The sequence below is a fragment of the Gymnodraco acuticeps genome, unplaced genomic scaffold (assembly GCF_902827175.1).
Source record: "Gymnodraco acuticeps unplaced genomic scaffold, fGymAcu1.1, whole genome shotgun sequence".
Taxonomy (NCBI): Eukaryota; Metazoa; Chordata; class Actinopteri; order Perciformes; family Bathydraconidae; genus Gymnodraco; species Gymnodraco acuticeps.
This window is the reverse complement of record NW_022992043.1, coordinates 125950-143324: the sequence shown is the minus strand read 5'-3', so window position 1 is coordinate 143324 and position 17375 is coordinate 125950. Positions and strand designations below refer to the sequence as shown.

The following is a 17375-nucleotide window of genomic DNA, read 5'->3' as shown; positions in this document are numbered from 1 at the left end:
ATATACACCTGAACATCAGCAGGAGAGGACTCTTTAAAGTAGAGACACTACATACTGATATCCACCTGAACATCAGCAGGAGAGCACTCTTTAAAGTAGAGACACTACATACTGATATACACCTGAACATCAGCAGGAGAGGACTCTTTAAAGTAGAGACACTACATACTGATATACACCTGAACATCAGCAGGAGAGGACTCTTTAAAGTAGAGACACTACATACTGATATACACCTGAACATCTGCAGGAGAGGACTCTTTAAAGTAGAGACACTACATACTGATATACACCTGAACATCAGCAGGAGAGGACTCTTTAAAGTAGAGACACTACATACTGATATCCACCCTGAACATCAGCAGGAGAGGACTCTTTAAAGTAGAGACACTACATACTGATATACACCTGAACATCAGCAGGAGAGGACTCTTTAAAGTAGAGCCACTACATACTGATATACACCTGAACATCAGCAGGAGAGGACTCTTTAAAGTAGAGACACTACATACTGATAGACACATGAACATCAGCAGGAGAGGACTCTTTAAAGTAGAGACACTACATACTGATATACACCTGAACATCAGCAGGAGAGGACTCTTTAAAGTAGAGCCACTACATACTGATATACACCTGAACATCAGCAGGAGAGGACTCTTTAAAGTAGAGACACTACATACTGATATACACCTGAACATCAGCAGGAGAGGACTCTTTAAAGTAGAGACACTACATACTGATATACACCTGAACATCAGCAGGAGAGGACTCTTTAAAGTAGAGACACTACATACTGATATACACCTGAACATCATCAGGAGAGGACTCTTTAAAGTAGAGACACTACATACTGATATACACCTGAACATCAGCAGGAGAGGACTCTTTAAAGTAGAGACACTACATACTGATACACACCTGGACATCAGCAGGAGAGGACTCTTTAAAGTAGAGACACTACATACTGATATACACCTGAACATCAGCAGGAGAGGACTCTTTAAAGTAGAGACAACACATACTGATATACACCTGAACATCAGCAGGAGAGGACTCTTTAAAGTAGAGACACTACATACTGATATACACCTGAACATCAGCAGGAGAGGACTCTTTAAGTAAAGTTAAGTAAAGTACTTTACTTCAAAGTAGAGTGAATATACTAAACCAGGTGTAATTTTAAAGGACGTTGCCTCCGTGTTTCTGCTCACCTTCTCGTGTATTGCTCTCCGATTGGATGGCTGTAGCAGCACTTTGACTCCGGCGTTGGTCAGCTCTTTGACGTGTTTCGGTGCGAGCGGCGCCCTCCTCTCCCAGGGGTTGATGTCCTCACGGCGGATAGCCATGACGGCTCGATGGTGGTCATATCTTCGCTGAACTGAGAGGCAGCGGCGCGACCTCTGACCTCCGTGACTGAGGAGTCTGAACATGGCTTCAGAATTGGGGCGACAATTAGTCCATCAACAGACAAATATGTGATTTCAGCCCCTCAAATATAGAGATTTCCTGCTTTTCTATGCATTACATTAGATAACATAAGATTAACTTAAGTGATCCCTGTCTGGGAAATCATTTTATCACAGCAGCAAGTAAACAAGGCATTACTGCTTTAAAATAAATACAGTAAATATTTTCATATAAAAAGTGAGGGATATATATCTATAGAGTATCCTTATCAAATAAACTCTATAAATACACAGAATAAGTTAGTATTCATAGTAAAAGACCAACCTAAACTACTATGAACATGTATTATAGGATACTTTTTGAGTGGATATAAAGACACATTTTCATGGACCTTCAAAACTGAAACACAAACCATTAATTTTAAAACAGAAATCTGCAAATAAACAGGTTAAACAGATAGTGATTAGTCGCAGCCCTTCGACACACACTGACTTGCATAATCAATTACACAAAGCCAATAGAGATAATATCATAAAACAACAGCTCGGAGAGGTTTCTTTGCACCGTGCATTGTTGTACGTCGGACAAAACAGAGTGGGAATAAAACCTGACAGTCAGGATGAAATATGACTCAAGAGGTCAGAGGTCGGGTAAAGTTTGCTGCTGGGAGAGAGCTGCTGCAGGACAGGTGGTGTTCGAGGACCAGAAGAAACAACCAAACAGAAAAATACAACACACTAGTTCAACTGCTGAGGACATAAAACACACCATGAAGGGTTTAAAGACATGAGCAGCACATGCACAACAATAAATATCCAGGTGTTTAGAATAAAGCCAAAGAGAAACACTCTTCCTAATTTGCACATATTTCTGAATATATTTTCTGCACAGCCCTTCACTTTAAAATACAACACACTTCAGTTTGTCATATATTCATTGTACTGAGTGTTTTGGTATATTCTGTATATTTAAAAACGTATCTGTATGTCTTTTTAATGCTAAAGGTTTGACCTTCTCTTACAACTTATGTTGATTATGTTAGCACCATCATAGCATCAAAGCTAATTCCTTGTAAACGTAGCTGTCAATAAACTTGATTCTGATTATTCCAGTTAATAACATCGTATTGTGAATGTGTGTAAAAGGTGCTCAGTGTAATACAGAGTGCTATTTTTGATATTGATATGACTCTGATAACTGTATGTTAAATATAAGAGTTCAGTTAGCATTTGGTTAGCATAGCTTAGCGCATATAGCTTCCCTGTGTAAATGATTGTTTTAACACTGGTTTGGTTATAGATTAAACAAATGTTAATTGGTGGTTCAGGGTTACAAAGAGTGGGACTGTTAGCGAAGTAGTTTAAATCAATTTAAAAACAGTACACATTTCCACCTGAATTAATTTGGCTAATTATTTGCTCTATTTTATTCCCATTTCCACCTTAATCCCAGCATATTGAGGTACTTTCAATTGTTACCTTTAGTGGTTTCTACTCCTCTACAGTTCAGATGTAAATGGTGTACTTTTCCTCCACTACATGTACTTAATACCTTTAGTTACTTTACAGATGTGGATGAATGATGTGAAATATAATCAAGTATTAAATCAGACAAACAAGATCTACTTCTACTTTTACTGAAGTACAAGATCTGAGTACTTCTATTTTTACTTAAGGACAAGATCTGAGTACTTCTACTTTTACTAAAGTTTAAGATCGGAGTACTTCTACTTTTACTTAAGTAACAGACCTGAGTACTTCTACTTTTACTCAAGGATAAGATCTGAGTACTTCTACTTTTACTCAAGGATAAGATCTGAGTACTTCTACTTTTACTCAAGTAACAGATCCGAGTACTTCTACTTTTACTCAAGGACAAGATGTCAGAACTTCTACTTTTACTAAAGTTTAAGATTGGATTACTTCTACTTTTACTCAAGTAACAGATCGGAGTACTTCTACTTTGACTTAAGTAACAGACCGTTGTACTTCTTCCCCCTCACAGACCTCATGTTGGGAACCAGTGGAAACCCACTGTTTGCTAAACACTTTAAAACAATACTATAATCCTGAGCCTTGTCTAGTATTGACAGCCACTGTGTTAATATCAGTGCTACACGGCTATATTTAAATGTTATATAAACAATGAACTCATATGAACCTAAAGTCAAAGCCAGCACTGACTCCCTCAGAAAGGAGATTTAAATGGGTAACACAGTGAATGGAGTTTGAGGCAACTTTAACCTCCAGCTGCAGACTCTTAGGTCAGATCCTGGATCAGATCCAACACTTCAACACGCCCTCATGTTTACACAATACATAAAGTACCGATACTTGGATCGATCAGCGGCTGCATGTGGAGAAGCGTCCGGGTCAAACTCACCTTTTGTGGCCGGGCTTCAGTTCACCACGCCGGCTCCTGCAGAGGGAAAGTGAGGAAGGAGCTCCGGAGAGTCACGCAGAGGTGATCCTTCCGCACGGTGAACTAATCCGTTTCCGGGCAGACTTTCAAAATAAAGCCAAACAGCAACGTTTCTGTTTGGAAAGAGAGTATTTAAACAACTTTACATCTAATTACAGATTATGATCAAACATTTTACGAGAAGAAAAGCTTTCAGTAAGAAGTTTTAAAGGTGGCTGATTCAGGTTTAAATCAAAGCTTATTTATATTTCCAATATCACAAAGTGGTTTGTCTCACTGGGTTTTACAGATTAACAAACACGGGGCTAAAAGATACATGCAATGACAAGAACAATGGACAAAGCGGAGTGTAAAATACACATACAAAACATTAAATGAGATACAGTAAACACAAATCACAATAACAACATTAAAACTGTAAGACTCAGGAGGATAACAGGTTAAACCCACTTTAACAATATGCTGTGATTGAAAGGTAAGACTTCAGCACAAGTACTACCTCACACTTTAACATATTAATTTTTCACATTTGCTTTTGAACACTTTTACATTTCATACTACGTCACTTGCCCGGAGGTGGAAGAACTTAAGAAGTACTCAGATCTTGTACTTTAGTAAAAGTAGAAGTACTCAGATCTTGTACTTTAGTCAAAGTAGAAGTACGCAGATCTTGTAGTAAAAGTACAAGTACTGAGATCTTGTACTTGAGTAAAAGTATAAGTACTCATATCTTGTACTTGAGTAAAAGCATAAGTAGGCCTACTCAGATCTTGTACTTGAGTAGAAGTAGAAGTACTCAGATCTTGTACTTGAGTAGAAGTAGAAGTACTCAGATCTTGTACTTGAGTAGAAGTAGAAGTACTCAGATCTTGTACTTGAGTAGAAGTAGAAGTACTCAGATCTTGTACTTGAGTAGAAGTAGAAGTACTCAGATCTTGTACTTGAGTAGAAGTAGAAGTACTCAGATCTTGTACTTGAGTAGAAGTAGAAGTACTCAGATCTTGTACTTGAGAAGAAGTAGAAATACTCAGATAGGCCTATTGTAGGCTACTGATTTAAGACTTGATTATATTTCACATCATTCATCCAGATCTGGAAAGTAACTAAAGGTATTAGATACATACGAGTAAAAGTACACCATTTACCTCTGAACTGAAGTGGAGTAGAAGTACAAAATAGCCTAATATTAAAATACTCAAGTAAAGTCAAAGTACCTCAAAATTGTACCTAAGTACAGAGCTTGAGTTGATGTACTTAGTTACCACCAGGTTCCGGTTTGCTCTGCTGAAGTATGTAGTTCTCCGCTGTGGAAGTCGAAGCAGATCTTTGCATCCATGGACGGAATGGATGGAATTTCTCTGTAGAGGAACGTTAGATAAATTAACCTTGTTTTGATGTACTGTGCACCCCGTGTGGGCGGTGTCGGAGCTGTATCACCGTGTATGTTACGAGCATTTTTATTTATTTTAAACAAACGCACATACGTTTATATCATGTTTTAACAAAGAGGGAGGAAGTAGGGTACATTTCCAAATGCGTGCAGATGGAGATAAATTAATGTCACCGCCCATCTACAAGAAATTACGTGACATCTCGGAGGTCGTTTCAGACCGCGCGAAGCGTTTAAAGGTCTGGACAGTAGCAACGTGTCTCAGCCAATCAGCATCCAGAATTGAGGAACGGCCTCCCGCTCAGCCAATCACAGTAAAGCTTATTTTTCACTGACTTTATGTGACTGGAAATATAAACAGCGGAAAATAATCAGGATTGGAAAGTTACTGGATACTTTTCCTCAAAAACTGTAATAAAATTAAGGTATTTGTACTTAATATAAGTATGTCTGTTTTATGCCACCTTTTACTTCTACTCCACGGCATTTTAAAGGCAGATATTTTACTTTCTACTTATTTATTTCAGTGACTTTTCAGATTTTAATTAATGATAACAATCAACAAACAAACTCTTATAGGCTCTATGATTTAAAGTGAAGTTACCTAGCAGTACATAAAGTAATTAAAATGATCTTTTAGTATGTCTGTGTTTATGAAATATCATTAAATGTATTCATGTGTTCGGCCAAAATGCATTTTACAGGCCTTGTTAAATATTTGTATTATTAAGTAAAAATAATTAAACGAGTGATTACACGCAGTTGATTTTATTTATTATTTGTTCCATGTTAAGCGTCTGCAGCAGGAGGCCCCAAACCTTCACCACAACATGATTCTTATTGTATAACAGAAGTACAATTTAAAATAAATATCATAAAACACCTTTTTTTTTTTACAATAATCCTGAGATTTAAATAAAAAATAACAACAGACGGACGGGACCAGAGATGTGGAGGTGAAGGGATGGTACTGAAGTTAAAACCCACCAACAGTGTAGGAACTATAGTGGTACTTAAGGTCGAAGAATATTACAGCTTGTATGCAATATTGTTGTTATTTCCACCGTCATTTTGTAATATGAATACCATTGCAGGTCAATAAAAAGGAGGATCATGAACCTTTGTATCCATCTTAACATCTTTTTATGATGTCAAATTGAAAGTGGGTGCAGCTAGAAAGTCTGTAATATGGTAATACTTAAATAACACACTCCAGCAGGGGCGCACCTTGCGAACAGGCAAGGCAGGCAACTGCTTGGGGCCCCGGACCAGAAGGGGGCCCCCAAAGAAGGTAGATTAAGAAGGTCCACAGCAACGACAACATGAAACACCCTTTAATTTACTGCAACGACATGTCGGGTAACCCCCTTCAGGGGGCCCCATGCATAGCGCGCCGTCAAAAGCTCATATTTTCAGTTGCGCTGCTCCGCTCCGGGGGGGGGGGGGGGGGGGGGGGGGGGGGGGGGCTATGCATGGGGAATTGCCACTGCACTCCAGTCATGGTAAAACCCCAAATAGCATAATATGGCCTCTTTAAACAAACAGGAGGCAATAGTGCATTTATTGGGGACTATTTTCAGCGGCGGATTAATCCACATTTGGTGCTCTGTGTGTGTGTTTGTGTCAACAGGACGGTGTGTGTGTGTCAACAGGACGGTGTGTGTTTGTGTCAACAGGACGGTGTGTGTTTGTGTCAACAGGACGGTGTGTGTGTGTCAACAGGACGGTGTGTGTTGTGTCAACAGGACGGTGTGTGTGTGTCAACAGGACGGTGTGTGTTTGTGTCAACAGGACGGTGTGTGTGTGTGTCAACAGGACGGTGTGTGTTTGTGTCAACAGGACGGTGTGTGTGTGTGTCAACAGGACGGTGTGTGTGTGTCAACAGGACGGTGTGTGTTTGTGTCAACAGGACGGTGTGTGTTTGTGTCAACAGGACGGTTGTACGGTGTGTGTGTGTCAACAGGACGGTGTGTGTTTGTGTCAACAGGACGGTGTGTGTGTGTGTGTCAACAGGATGGTGTGTGTGTGTGGGATTGAGTCAGAATAAAGTACAGCGTGTGTTCAAGGTAATAAAAGAACATGTATATAAATGCAAAATTATGATGACTTTTTAATATTTTTGGACGACAACGGCGCACTATGGCACAGAGAAAGAAGATATATTAGACTTTGATACACACACACACAATACTTAGTTAGTTGCATAAAATCACCTGGTTTGGTCTGTTTATGGGATTTGTTGACTAAGACAGAATATATAACATTAGTTTCAAAGACTTCGGGGTTGAAACCTTGGTGTAAATCAGGTTTTTACTTGTGTCTTGTTTCATCTCCACTTAATCTCTGGTGTCATCAATCCCACATCCTGAGATGCAAAATAATGAAAACCAGTAATCACTGATGACTAAGGACATGATAATTAGCCACCATTATAATATAATTGACTAATAATCAGAGGAGTTTAAAGTTCAGTTTGTCCTCTGAAGTGTCCTCAGTCCAACGCGAGCAGAGAGTCCGACGTTTCCAGGCGTTTGGGGGTCAGAGAGGTCACCTTATATTGAGTCTGAGGGGCCTCCAGGGGTCACGAAGGGTCAAGTTCAAGAGGAACGGGTCAAGAGGCCTGAGAGGAGTCCTGTGTTTCTTCCAGGAAACGAATGGAAACTGTTGGTTTATTTGTAGGAGTTGTAGGAGTCCGTCTTCATTGAATGTATTCCCTTGAGCTTAAAAGCACAATGAGTAGGATTTGTTGGCAGCGGTTTGTGAACAACAACATTAAAAAGTTGGTCCTTTTTCACAGGTTCAACAAGAGGGTAATGTGCGTATCCGTGCAGCTTTTATTTTAAAAAGATCCTTGTCCACTTGATGTTTTGCGTTCCTATATTTGAGGTTTTTTCAATGGTGTGTTTTCGTCGCTTCTCCTTGATCGTGTGCTTACGTTATAGCACCTGATCGCTCCGTTTTTATTTGGGTTTACGTCCATTATCGTCCCAAAAATAGCAAAATAAAAAACATCCACTCAGAGAGTTGTGCCGCCACATGCTTCGAGATGTTCACATGGGATGTTTTCTGTTTTATTTTCCTACTCATTGTGCCTTTCATTGACCAAAAACAAGCGTGAAATGTCACCGTTTGTGAGCAAATACTGTTGGACTTCATTGGTTCTATGTGAAAATGTGTCTCTTTTTTTAACAGGGACCAAAAAATACTGATTGTCGTTGGTCGTTTTGGATTTACGGCCAAATATTTTACAGCGATACTTCCATCATGATTGTCAACTTTTCATCTGGGATGCGACACGATCGGTTATCTTCTGTGTCAAACAATTTAAAGGGGAACTTCACTAGCTTTTTTATTCCTTCTCGGATACTTAAATGACAAATTAATGACAGAAAAGCTGCGTTACAGACAGAGTATTTGGGGTTTTGAAGAGATAGACACGCAGGAAGGGTCTATCCAGTCAATCCATCCAGTTGCATTGTGGGAAATGTAGGAGTCTTCGTTTTTGAAGCCTAATCAGGATGTCTTAGCTTTTGCTGCGTAAACTTTGAGATTTTTGAGAAAAGCGTCTAAACAAAAATAGGTTTTAGAAAACTTCATAGCTGTTGAGGGTCTGATCAAAACACACAAACTAGGTGCATTGTGGGAAATGTAGGACGCTTAGTTTCATACGTATCTCTATCTCCGCCGCTTTGTTTTGGACTGTTTTCCTGGCCTTAAAAGTGTCAAAATAAAAGACAATTTGTCTGGAAAAAAACACCATCCAGGTGCATTGTGGGAAATGTAGGACACAGACATTTTGACAGTTTGTTCAGCCTCAATTGAGTTGTATTTAAGATATTCGTTTTTAACAAATTGTCAGAATCGTCCTTTGGTGTCAAAATAAAGCAGGGAGGATCAAAACACACAACCCAGGTGCATTGTGGGAAATGTAGGACCCGTTTTGTCATGTAAATCTAAGCCTTGCTTTGATTTTGACATTTCATTTGGCCTTAAAAAAGTCAAATATGAGATATTTTTCGATATATTCTTTGCATGTATAGTCAGAATCCTCCTTCAGGTTTTGGAGAACTTCATGGCTGCACAAGACAGAAGTCAGTGTCCAAATGAAGCCATCTGAGAGCAGGATTTTGTGATTTTCGGCACCAAAAGACACATATTAGAGGATCCAAATGACTGGAACCAGGGTACCGAAGCACACTGATTGGTCACTTAGGGGCAAAAGTTCCTAATAAATTAAAATAGTCTTCTTCCTAACACCTTCAGGGCTCCATAGACCAGGACTTGAGTTCAGTTTCAGTGTTTGTAGTGCCTGGTTCAGGCCTGCGGGGGGGGGCTGCGCGGTGTTGAGGTCGTGCAGCTTCCTCATGTGTTTCTTCAGGTCAAAGTTCCTGCAGAAGCCTTTTCCACAGGTGGGGCAGGTGAAGGGCTTCTTGTCGTTGTGCGTGTGCATGTGGAAGGTGAGGTTGTACACCTGGTGGAAGGCCTTGTTGCAGATTGCACACTTGAACTGCTTCTCGCCGCTGTGCGTCAGCTTGTGGTTCTTGTAGTTTCCTGCAGAGAGTCGAAGAGCAGGAGTCAGAAAACACGAAATACTTTGACTAAAGAGCCCATTGTTTAATAAATATAATGATATCTCAGAAACTGCTTCAAAATCAGACAATATAAAGTACATTTTTGTCAAACTCATTATCATAAAAATCCGTTTTTGGCTGCACAAGAAATAAGTTAGTCTAAATGAAGCATTGTCTGATCAAAACACACAATCCAGGTGCATTATGGGAAATGTAGGACCGTTAGTTTCATATACATATATCGGTCTCTGCCGCTTTGTTTTTTGACTGTGTTTGACTGGCCTTAAAAGTGTCAAAATCAAAGATAATTTCTCTGAAATAAATCCAGAAACAGCCTAAATACACCAGGTGCATTGTGGGAAATGTAGGACACGGACATTTTGACAGCTGTTCGGCCTTAAAAAGACTTTCATTTAAGATATTCGTTAAATGATCAGAATCTTCCTCTAATGTCTATGAAGCAGGGAGGGTCTGATCAAAACACACAATCCAGGTGCATTATGGGAAATGTATAGGACCCCTTGTTTCATATAGCATCAGTGAAGCATTAGCATATTAAATACGTGTTTTATCCCACAGACTATAAGGCTGGGAAGGGTCACCATTCACATATGTCCGTAATATTCTACCGTAGTATTTATATATTAATATGAATAATTTTCTACTTTCAACTGAGTAACATTTTGAATGCAGGACTTTTACTAACAGAGTATTCCTACACTCTGGTACTACTTGTACTCAAGTACAAGATCTGAGTACTTCTACTTTTACTCAAGTACAAGATCTGAGTACTTCTACTTTTATTAAGTACAAGATCTGAGTACTTCTACTTTTACTCAAGTACAAGATCCGAGTACTTCTACTTTTACTCAAGTAGAAGATCTGAGTACTTCTACTTTTACTCAAGTAGAAGATCTGAGTACTGTTTCTGTCAAAATGTCTGTGTCCTACATTTCCCATAATGCACCTGTGTTTTGATCAGACAATGCTTCAACTTATGTCTTGTGCATGATCTCAGTCCTTCTTCTTTTACTCAAGTACCAGATCTGAGTAGCCTGCTTCTCTGAATATATAAAAGCACTCTTTCTTTCCTCACCCTTCTGATGAAATCCCTTCCCGCAGAACTCACACACAAACGGCTTGTATCCCGCGTGTATGCGCGTGTGTGTGTTGAGCGTGGAGCTGCGGTTGAACGCCTTCCCGCACTGGTTACACTTGTGAGGCTTTTCCTGCACAAACACACGGGAGGAGAAGTATTTAATATCACAGAAAATACATGAATTATTTATTTATTTGTATTTAACATGATTTGACAGATTTATATTTTGTATTTAGTTGCTGCAGGATTTAAAAACATGAGCTCATTCAGCTGAAATGATATCGATGTGTTGATTGACCACAGGAGGAGATGTATTTATTATCACACACAATCACACATCGATCAATATCTATTATATTTCATTTTGGCTGCACAAGAAAGAAGTTAGAGTCTAAATGAAGCAGGGATGATCAACACACACAATCCAGGTGCATTATGGGAAATGTAGGCCCTTATTTCATGTAGCATTAATGAAGCAAAAGCGGGGTGATTTAGCCTAATGTGGGACACTTGTTTGAAGGTCGCTCCTTCCTCATCTGTGATTGGACATTTGAGAAGTCATGTGATTTTGATCGCATGACATCACAGCTTGTGTTAACTCATAGTTTCATTGACTCTCATTTGTTTGCGGAAGTTTAGGTGTCGGGCAATTCACCCCATATTAAATACGTGTCAACTTTGTCTGATGTTTATTTGTTATTTGTTTGCTGCAGGATTAAAAAAACACGAGAGTTTATCTGAAATGATATGGATGTGTTGAGTGACCACAGGAGGAGCTCAAACGCAACACTGAGAGGCAGAAAAAGCTCAATCGTTATTTTAATGTTTACTTTTTCCACTAAAACGTAGCATTTCAGTTCGACTTTGAGGTGTCCGAATACCATCACTGAGCAATATGATAAGGGGACTTTTTTTAGTGTTTAAGGGATTCAAACATGACCACATGAAAAAAACAAAGCGAATTATTTGTTTTCACTTATCAAAAACCACCTTTAAATAAATGCCTCAGAGACGCACCCTTAAAAAACTAATATAATAATAGATGTAATGGATTAACTTCACTTTGAAATGGATTGTCAGGTCACACACACAAACAAACACACACACACACACACACACACACACACACACACACACACACACACACACACACACACACACACAACACACACACACACGTTACACAATGTACATGTATTTGATGTGACTAAAGGTGTGTGTCCTACCTGAGTGTGTATGATTTTGTGTCTGCAGAGCGTGCTCGCCTGTCGGAAGCCTTTCCCGCACACTTTGCACACAAACGGCCGCGCGCCTGTGTGCACGGGCATGTGGCGCGTCAGGTTGTAGTGCGCGTTAAACACCTGCGAGAGAAAAAAAAATACGATGTAAAAAACACACATTCAAATAATAAAACACACATTAAATTAATAAAACACACATTAAATTAATAAAACACACCACAAACACTGTATATTCCCCTTCAAATAACACATATTATATTTTAGTTTATTGTCGAAAAACACACATTTGAATGTGTTTATGCTCTCCGTGCGATGAGATGTGTTTAATTAAAATAAGAAAGTCCTTTGTCAGCCTCTTTACTCTAAATAATGAAATTTAAAGGACAAATAATGCCATTGAAACTACTTTACCCCCCCCCCCCTCCCCTTTATGTCCCAGTTTAAAGGCTCGCGATGTTTTCCAGAACGTTTTAATCTGGAGCTTTTTAATGATCAGCCTGAGTCTAATTAAAGCTGCCGGGGGTCTTCAATGGGCTCTGAGTGTAATGCTGTCAGAACAACACAATGAGCTCTCATTGTGTTGTTGTTTTGTAACTGTTTTGAATTTAATGGCAGAATTAACAACATTTAATTTAGTTCTGATTCTACTGGACTCTGTTTTCCGACCTTTGTGAACGTGTGTGAGGTGGGAGGTGGAGGAGTTAGGTAAGTCTGGGCTACCCTTTACATTTCATCACGTGGTAACACATGTTAGACACACGGTTAGTGGATTGTATTCTGCTTTGTCCAGTTCTTAGTAGTTCAGTTAGTGAGGCTTTTGTTTGAGTTGTGGGTTCAGAGGACAGATAGAGATAGGCCTGGTTTTCTTATATGTATTTCTTTTGTTTGGCACAGTCTCCTTGTTGCACTGCCGCTGCCTCCTGCCTCCTCCTCCTCCTCCTCCTCCTCCTCCTCCTCCTCCTCCTCCTCCTCCTCCTTCCTCCTCCTTCCTCCTCCTCCTCCTCCTTCCTCCTCCTCCTCCTCCTCCTCCTCCTCCTCCTCCTCCCTCCTCCTCCTCCTCCAAAGAGCATTTACGGTCATGTCTTTGTTATAAAATGAATACACTTGTGTTAACGTTCACTCTGACTCCCTCGCGTATTGGTTGTTGCGTGTTACTGACTCCAGGTCCCCTAGACACCTTAGTGGGGACGTGACAATATGTCCTCACCCTTTTTGTCTTTATAATCAAAAACCTCTTATTTTGACAGATTCCCTGGAAGCTATATCAAATGATCCTGAAAGAAAGTCTAAATGAATCCAATCTGTTCCCGTTTTAAATCCTATGTTATTTAGTTGTTGTTTACTTGTTGTTCACTTTAGAACTCAAACATCCCGCTCAAAATGTTTCTAAATGACATGTGATCATTTTCCAATTAAGATGATTTCCTTACGAATGAAAGGGAATGAAGATCCTTTTATCGTCTGATGATGAGGTGATATAACTCATAATTGGGCCAATTTCACTCTCTATCAGGGGTGTCAAACTCAAGGACCGGGGCCCAAATCCGGCCCGTGACTTCACGTAATGCGGCCCCACAAGAGCTTGCAAATAATATGTTTATTACACGGTTACCGATTTACAGAAGCACGTTGCCCATAAACTACATGTCCCACAATGCATCTCAAATTTGACTTTTTCTCATAATTTGACTTTTTTTTAATGTTGACTTTTTTTTCAGAATTTGGGTTTTCTTCTTAAATCATTTTGTGACATTCTCACTGAAGAGACTTGCAATTATTTGCGCGAGACTTCTGCTTTCAGACGTAGTTAATTATGAAGCTATTACCCTATCCGATAATAATCCAAAGCAGAGGCAATCATGTAATATAATACATTATTTTATATTAAATATATATGTATATTTATATAGTCTTGAAGTTACAGCCGGCCCTTTGAGTGCAACCATAACGCTGATGTGGCCCGCGATCAAATTGAGTTTGACCCCCCCGCTCTACATGATCAACGGTTATACATGTTATCCCCAAAAACACCTTGAATTAATCCGATTTTATGAACATCGTTAAAATTGACTTTTTAAAGAAAAGATGTTGAAAAAAAAGAAAATTCTTAAACCAGTTTGAATAATCAACATTTTAGGTTTGAATCCGATTCAATAATACCCCAAAAATAACCCTTTAAATACAAAATCCCATGAAATAGTGTAACATAAATCTGGATTCTTAAATTGATTAAAACGATGAACCTTTAATAAACACATCTTTGAAATGTATCCCCTCAAAAGGGTAATCCAAAAGTCCATCCAGAATAAAAACAGAAATCCTAATAATAATAATAATCAGATATAAAATCTTTCGGTTTGACTTTATTTATTAAACATTAACCTGCTGCATGTTTTTAAGTGATGTAGTTTCCTTTGAATAATAACAGCTGGGTGCGAGACTCCCTGAAATGGTTTCTTTTAAATCTGGATTTTTCCAAAAGGCCATTCTTATAATAATCAGTAATAAAAACCTCTGAATTAACTCTCTATTTAACACATAAATCATTACGTCTCGAGGTCATATAGTTTCCTGATTATTAATACAGGTCTCAGGACTGAACAAATGTTTCCTTTGAATCTGGATTTTCACCAAAGGCCTTCCAAACATCCTCTGAATGAACACTTAAGTCATTACGTCTTGAAGTCATTACTTGTATCTTATTTTATTTAGTTTTATTTCTATTTGTATTCCACACACTATCTTATCTTCTCAGTTTGCTTTAACTCCATCACATACCATGATGTTATTGGGCTATACAAATAAAGCTTGATTTGATTTATTTAGTTTCCCGGTCAGTAATAATAATAATAATAATAATAATAATAATAATAATAATAATAATAATAATAATAATAATAATAATAATAATAATAATAATACCGGACTCAGGACTCACTTTCCCTGAAATGTTTTAGTTTAAATCTGGTCCAAAACCTTCTGAATGAACTCTCATTTAACACATAAATCATTAGGTCTCGAGGTCATTTCGTTTATTTTCCTGGTTAATAAACAGGAGCACTCACCTTCCCGCAGACCTCGCAGGTGAACACTTTGGGTTTGTTCCCGGGACACGAGCCTTGGATCCGGGCCGCCGCCGCAACCGCCGCCGCCGCCGCGGAGCCTTTGAAGATCTTCTCGGTGAGGATGTGGTCCTTCATGTAGTTCTGGATCTGACTCTGACTCACCGGGTACCGATCCGTCTGCTGCTGTAACCCCGGCTTCACGCTCTTCTCCGCCATGAGGGCTTTGTGGCGGGCGCTGAGCAGGTAGGAGGCCATGGGGTGCAGGTTCACGAGCCCGGGGGGCGCGCACCCTCCTCCTCCGGTGTCCCCGGTGCAGTTCAGGTAGCACACGGTGCCCATGGTGGGGAAATGGGACTGGTTCACGACGCGCGGCCGGAACAGTTTGTACTGCCCCGGAGAGGACTCATCCTGCGGGGGACCGTGCTTGTAGTTCAGCCCGAAACCCAGAAAGTCTGCCGGAGTCGCGAGAGAAGAGGCGTCAAAGTGTCCCGGTTCCAGCCCGGTGATGCTGATCCGGTGTCCGGTCTCATACCCGAGCGGCAGCAGCGGGATCATGCAGTGCAGCGGGGCCGGGTCGGGTTTCCCCGCGGGAGGAGCGGGCTGGAACCAGCTGGGGAGCGGGATTATCGACTTGGGCTCGGGCGTCCGGGCCATAATCCGGTCGATGGAGAAAGCGAGAGGTTTGCTGCCGGAGATGAGCGAGTCTGAGCCCGCAGGCTGGCTCCCAGAAGCCGGGGGGGAGCCGAGGATCCCCGCTGGGCGGCGGAGAGGACCGTCCATCACCGCCGCGATGAGAAGCTGCTGGAGGGGAAGGTCGCTCCTCACCGGCCCATCATCTGCTGGGGAACCCCCCCTCCAAAAATAAAATCACCTTATCGTCCTTATCGACGGCAATCAGCGCGTGCGGAGAGCCGAGACCTCGCGGATCGTTAACCGTCCAGGAAGAGAGAGCAGGGAAAGTAGATAATTTGCTCAATACTCCGCTGTCGATTCTCTGCACTTGTCACCGCTGGATAAGAGGAGGAAGAGGAGGAGGAGGAAGGTCGTCCCTCACTTGGCAGGACTCCTGCTCAACTGGAAGGTATTTGGTAAATCCCAGGTCCCCTTGTGGCTTTGCGTGACATCATTTTTTTCTTTCTTGAATCACGTAACGCGGGGGTCAGGAGCTGTGGAGGAGGTTTGGACGCGTCTTTGGCTCCTCTAACGCCAGCCCCTCTCCACGCACGGAGACACACGGAGCTGTCATGTGGCTGAACTTGAGACAGAACACGGATCGAGATGTTGAACAGGAAATGGATTTAAAGACATCGATCTCAGCCTGGGTGCGCTTTGAATATCACACTTTGACTCGGAGCGTTTTTTGTCTTCATCCTTTTATTTTTTACGCTCATGATTTTTGGATGCTCAAACAAACACATCCACGAAAGAAAAGGCTCTCTAGAGACTTGTGTATATATTCTGAAGAAGCAACCTGAGAAATAACAGTTAGCTGCGCTTTCTTATCTCATCTCCTGCATGCTTTCTTTTTTAGTTTTGGATGCATTTGGTTCTTTTACGCGCATTTACGCAAATTCATCAGGATGAATAAATAACACGATGTGCGTAAACCTTCATCCTTCCAGTGATGATGAAGAGGGAGCTGAAGCTAATAAGGAGGATTTATTGTTACATTGTGAACATTAGATGGACAGAAAGGGCCAGACAAGCGAAGCAGGAGATACAAATAATAAAGAATACATGTGTACGGTATTTGTTTTGTGTTTCTGGACTGAAACTGGTGTGTTTTTCATTATTGTAAAAAACACAAACACCAGATTTTAAAATGTCGTTTTTCACTTTTCAGTTCATCTGATAAAGCCTGAGATTATTATTACTCATTTATATTATTCTGATTTGTACATTTTTGACGGTGAGACAATGACTGGAAATGATCGGAAGGATTTGTTAAAATATCAAAAGCGCGAAAAGATTTTTAATATAAAAAAACAAAACGTGAACATTAACGTCCTAAAATGAATCTGACCCTTCAATAGCAATACAGCACAACAGATAACACGATGTCTTAAAAAGGCAGTATTTAAAACAGTAATATTAAGGATATATATTTTTGGTATCAATCTTAAACGAATGCAGTTTGTAAAAAACATGAAGGTGGCATTTTTTATGAAGGAATGTGAG

The 17375-nt window shown here is 40.2% G+C and overlaps 1 protein-coding gene and 1 long non-coding RNA gene across 3 annotated transcripts; both read right to left on the bottom strand.

The window, feature by feature from the left end:
• Positions 1-1213: 1213 nt before the first annotated feature.
• LOC117536878 lies at positions 1214-5330 on the bottom strand. 2 transcript variants are annotated; one of them, XR_004567631.1, is made up of 4 exons: positions 5316-5330; positions 5046-5189; positions 3793-3944; positions 1214-1435 (listed from the first exon to the last, which is right to left on the bottom strand). It is a non-coding gene; the product is annotated as an uncharacterized LOC117536878 (long non-coding RNA). The 2 variants fall into 2 exon arrangements; XR_004567632.1 differs by lacking the exons at positions 5046-5189; positions 5316-5330 and adding an exon at positions 4977-4991.
• Positions 5331-7318: 1988 nt separating this feature from the next.
• On the bottom strand, positions 7319-16194 carry fezf1 (FEZ family zinc finger 1). Its single transcript, XM_034201965.1, has 4 exons — positions 15198-16194; positions 12118-12252; positions 10889-11021; positions 7319-9772 (listed from the first exon to the last, which is right to left on the bottom strand). The coding sequence occupies exons 1-4, from the start codon at positions 15975-15977 to the stop codon at positions 9447-9449; spliced, it is 1374 nt and encodes a 457-aa protein (XP_034057856.1). The 5' UTR covers positions 15978-16194; the 3' UTR covers positions 7319-9446.
• Positions 16195-17375: the final 1181 nt, after the last annotated feature.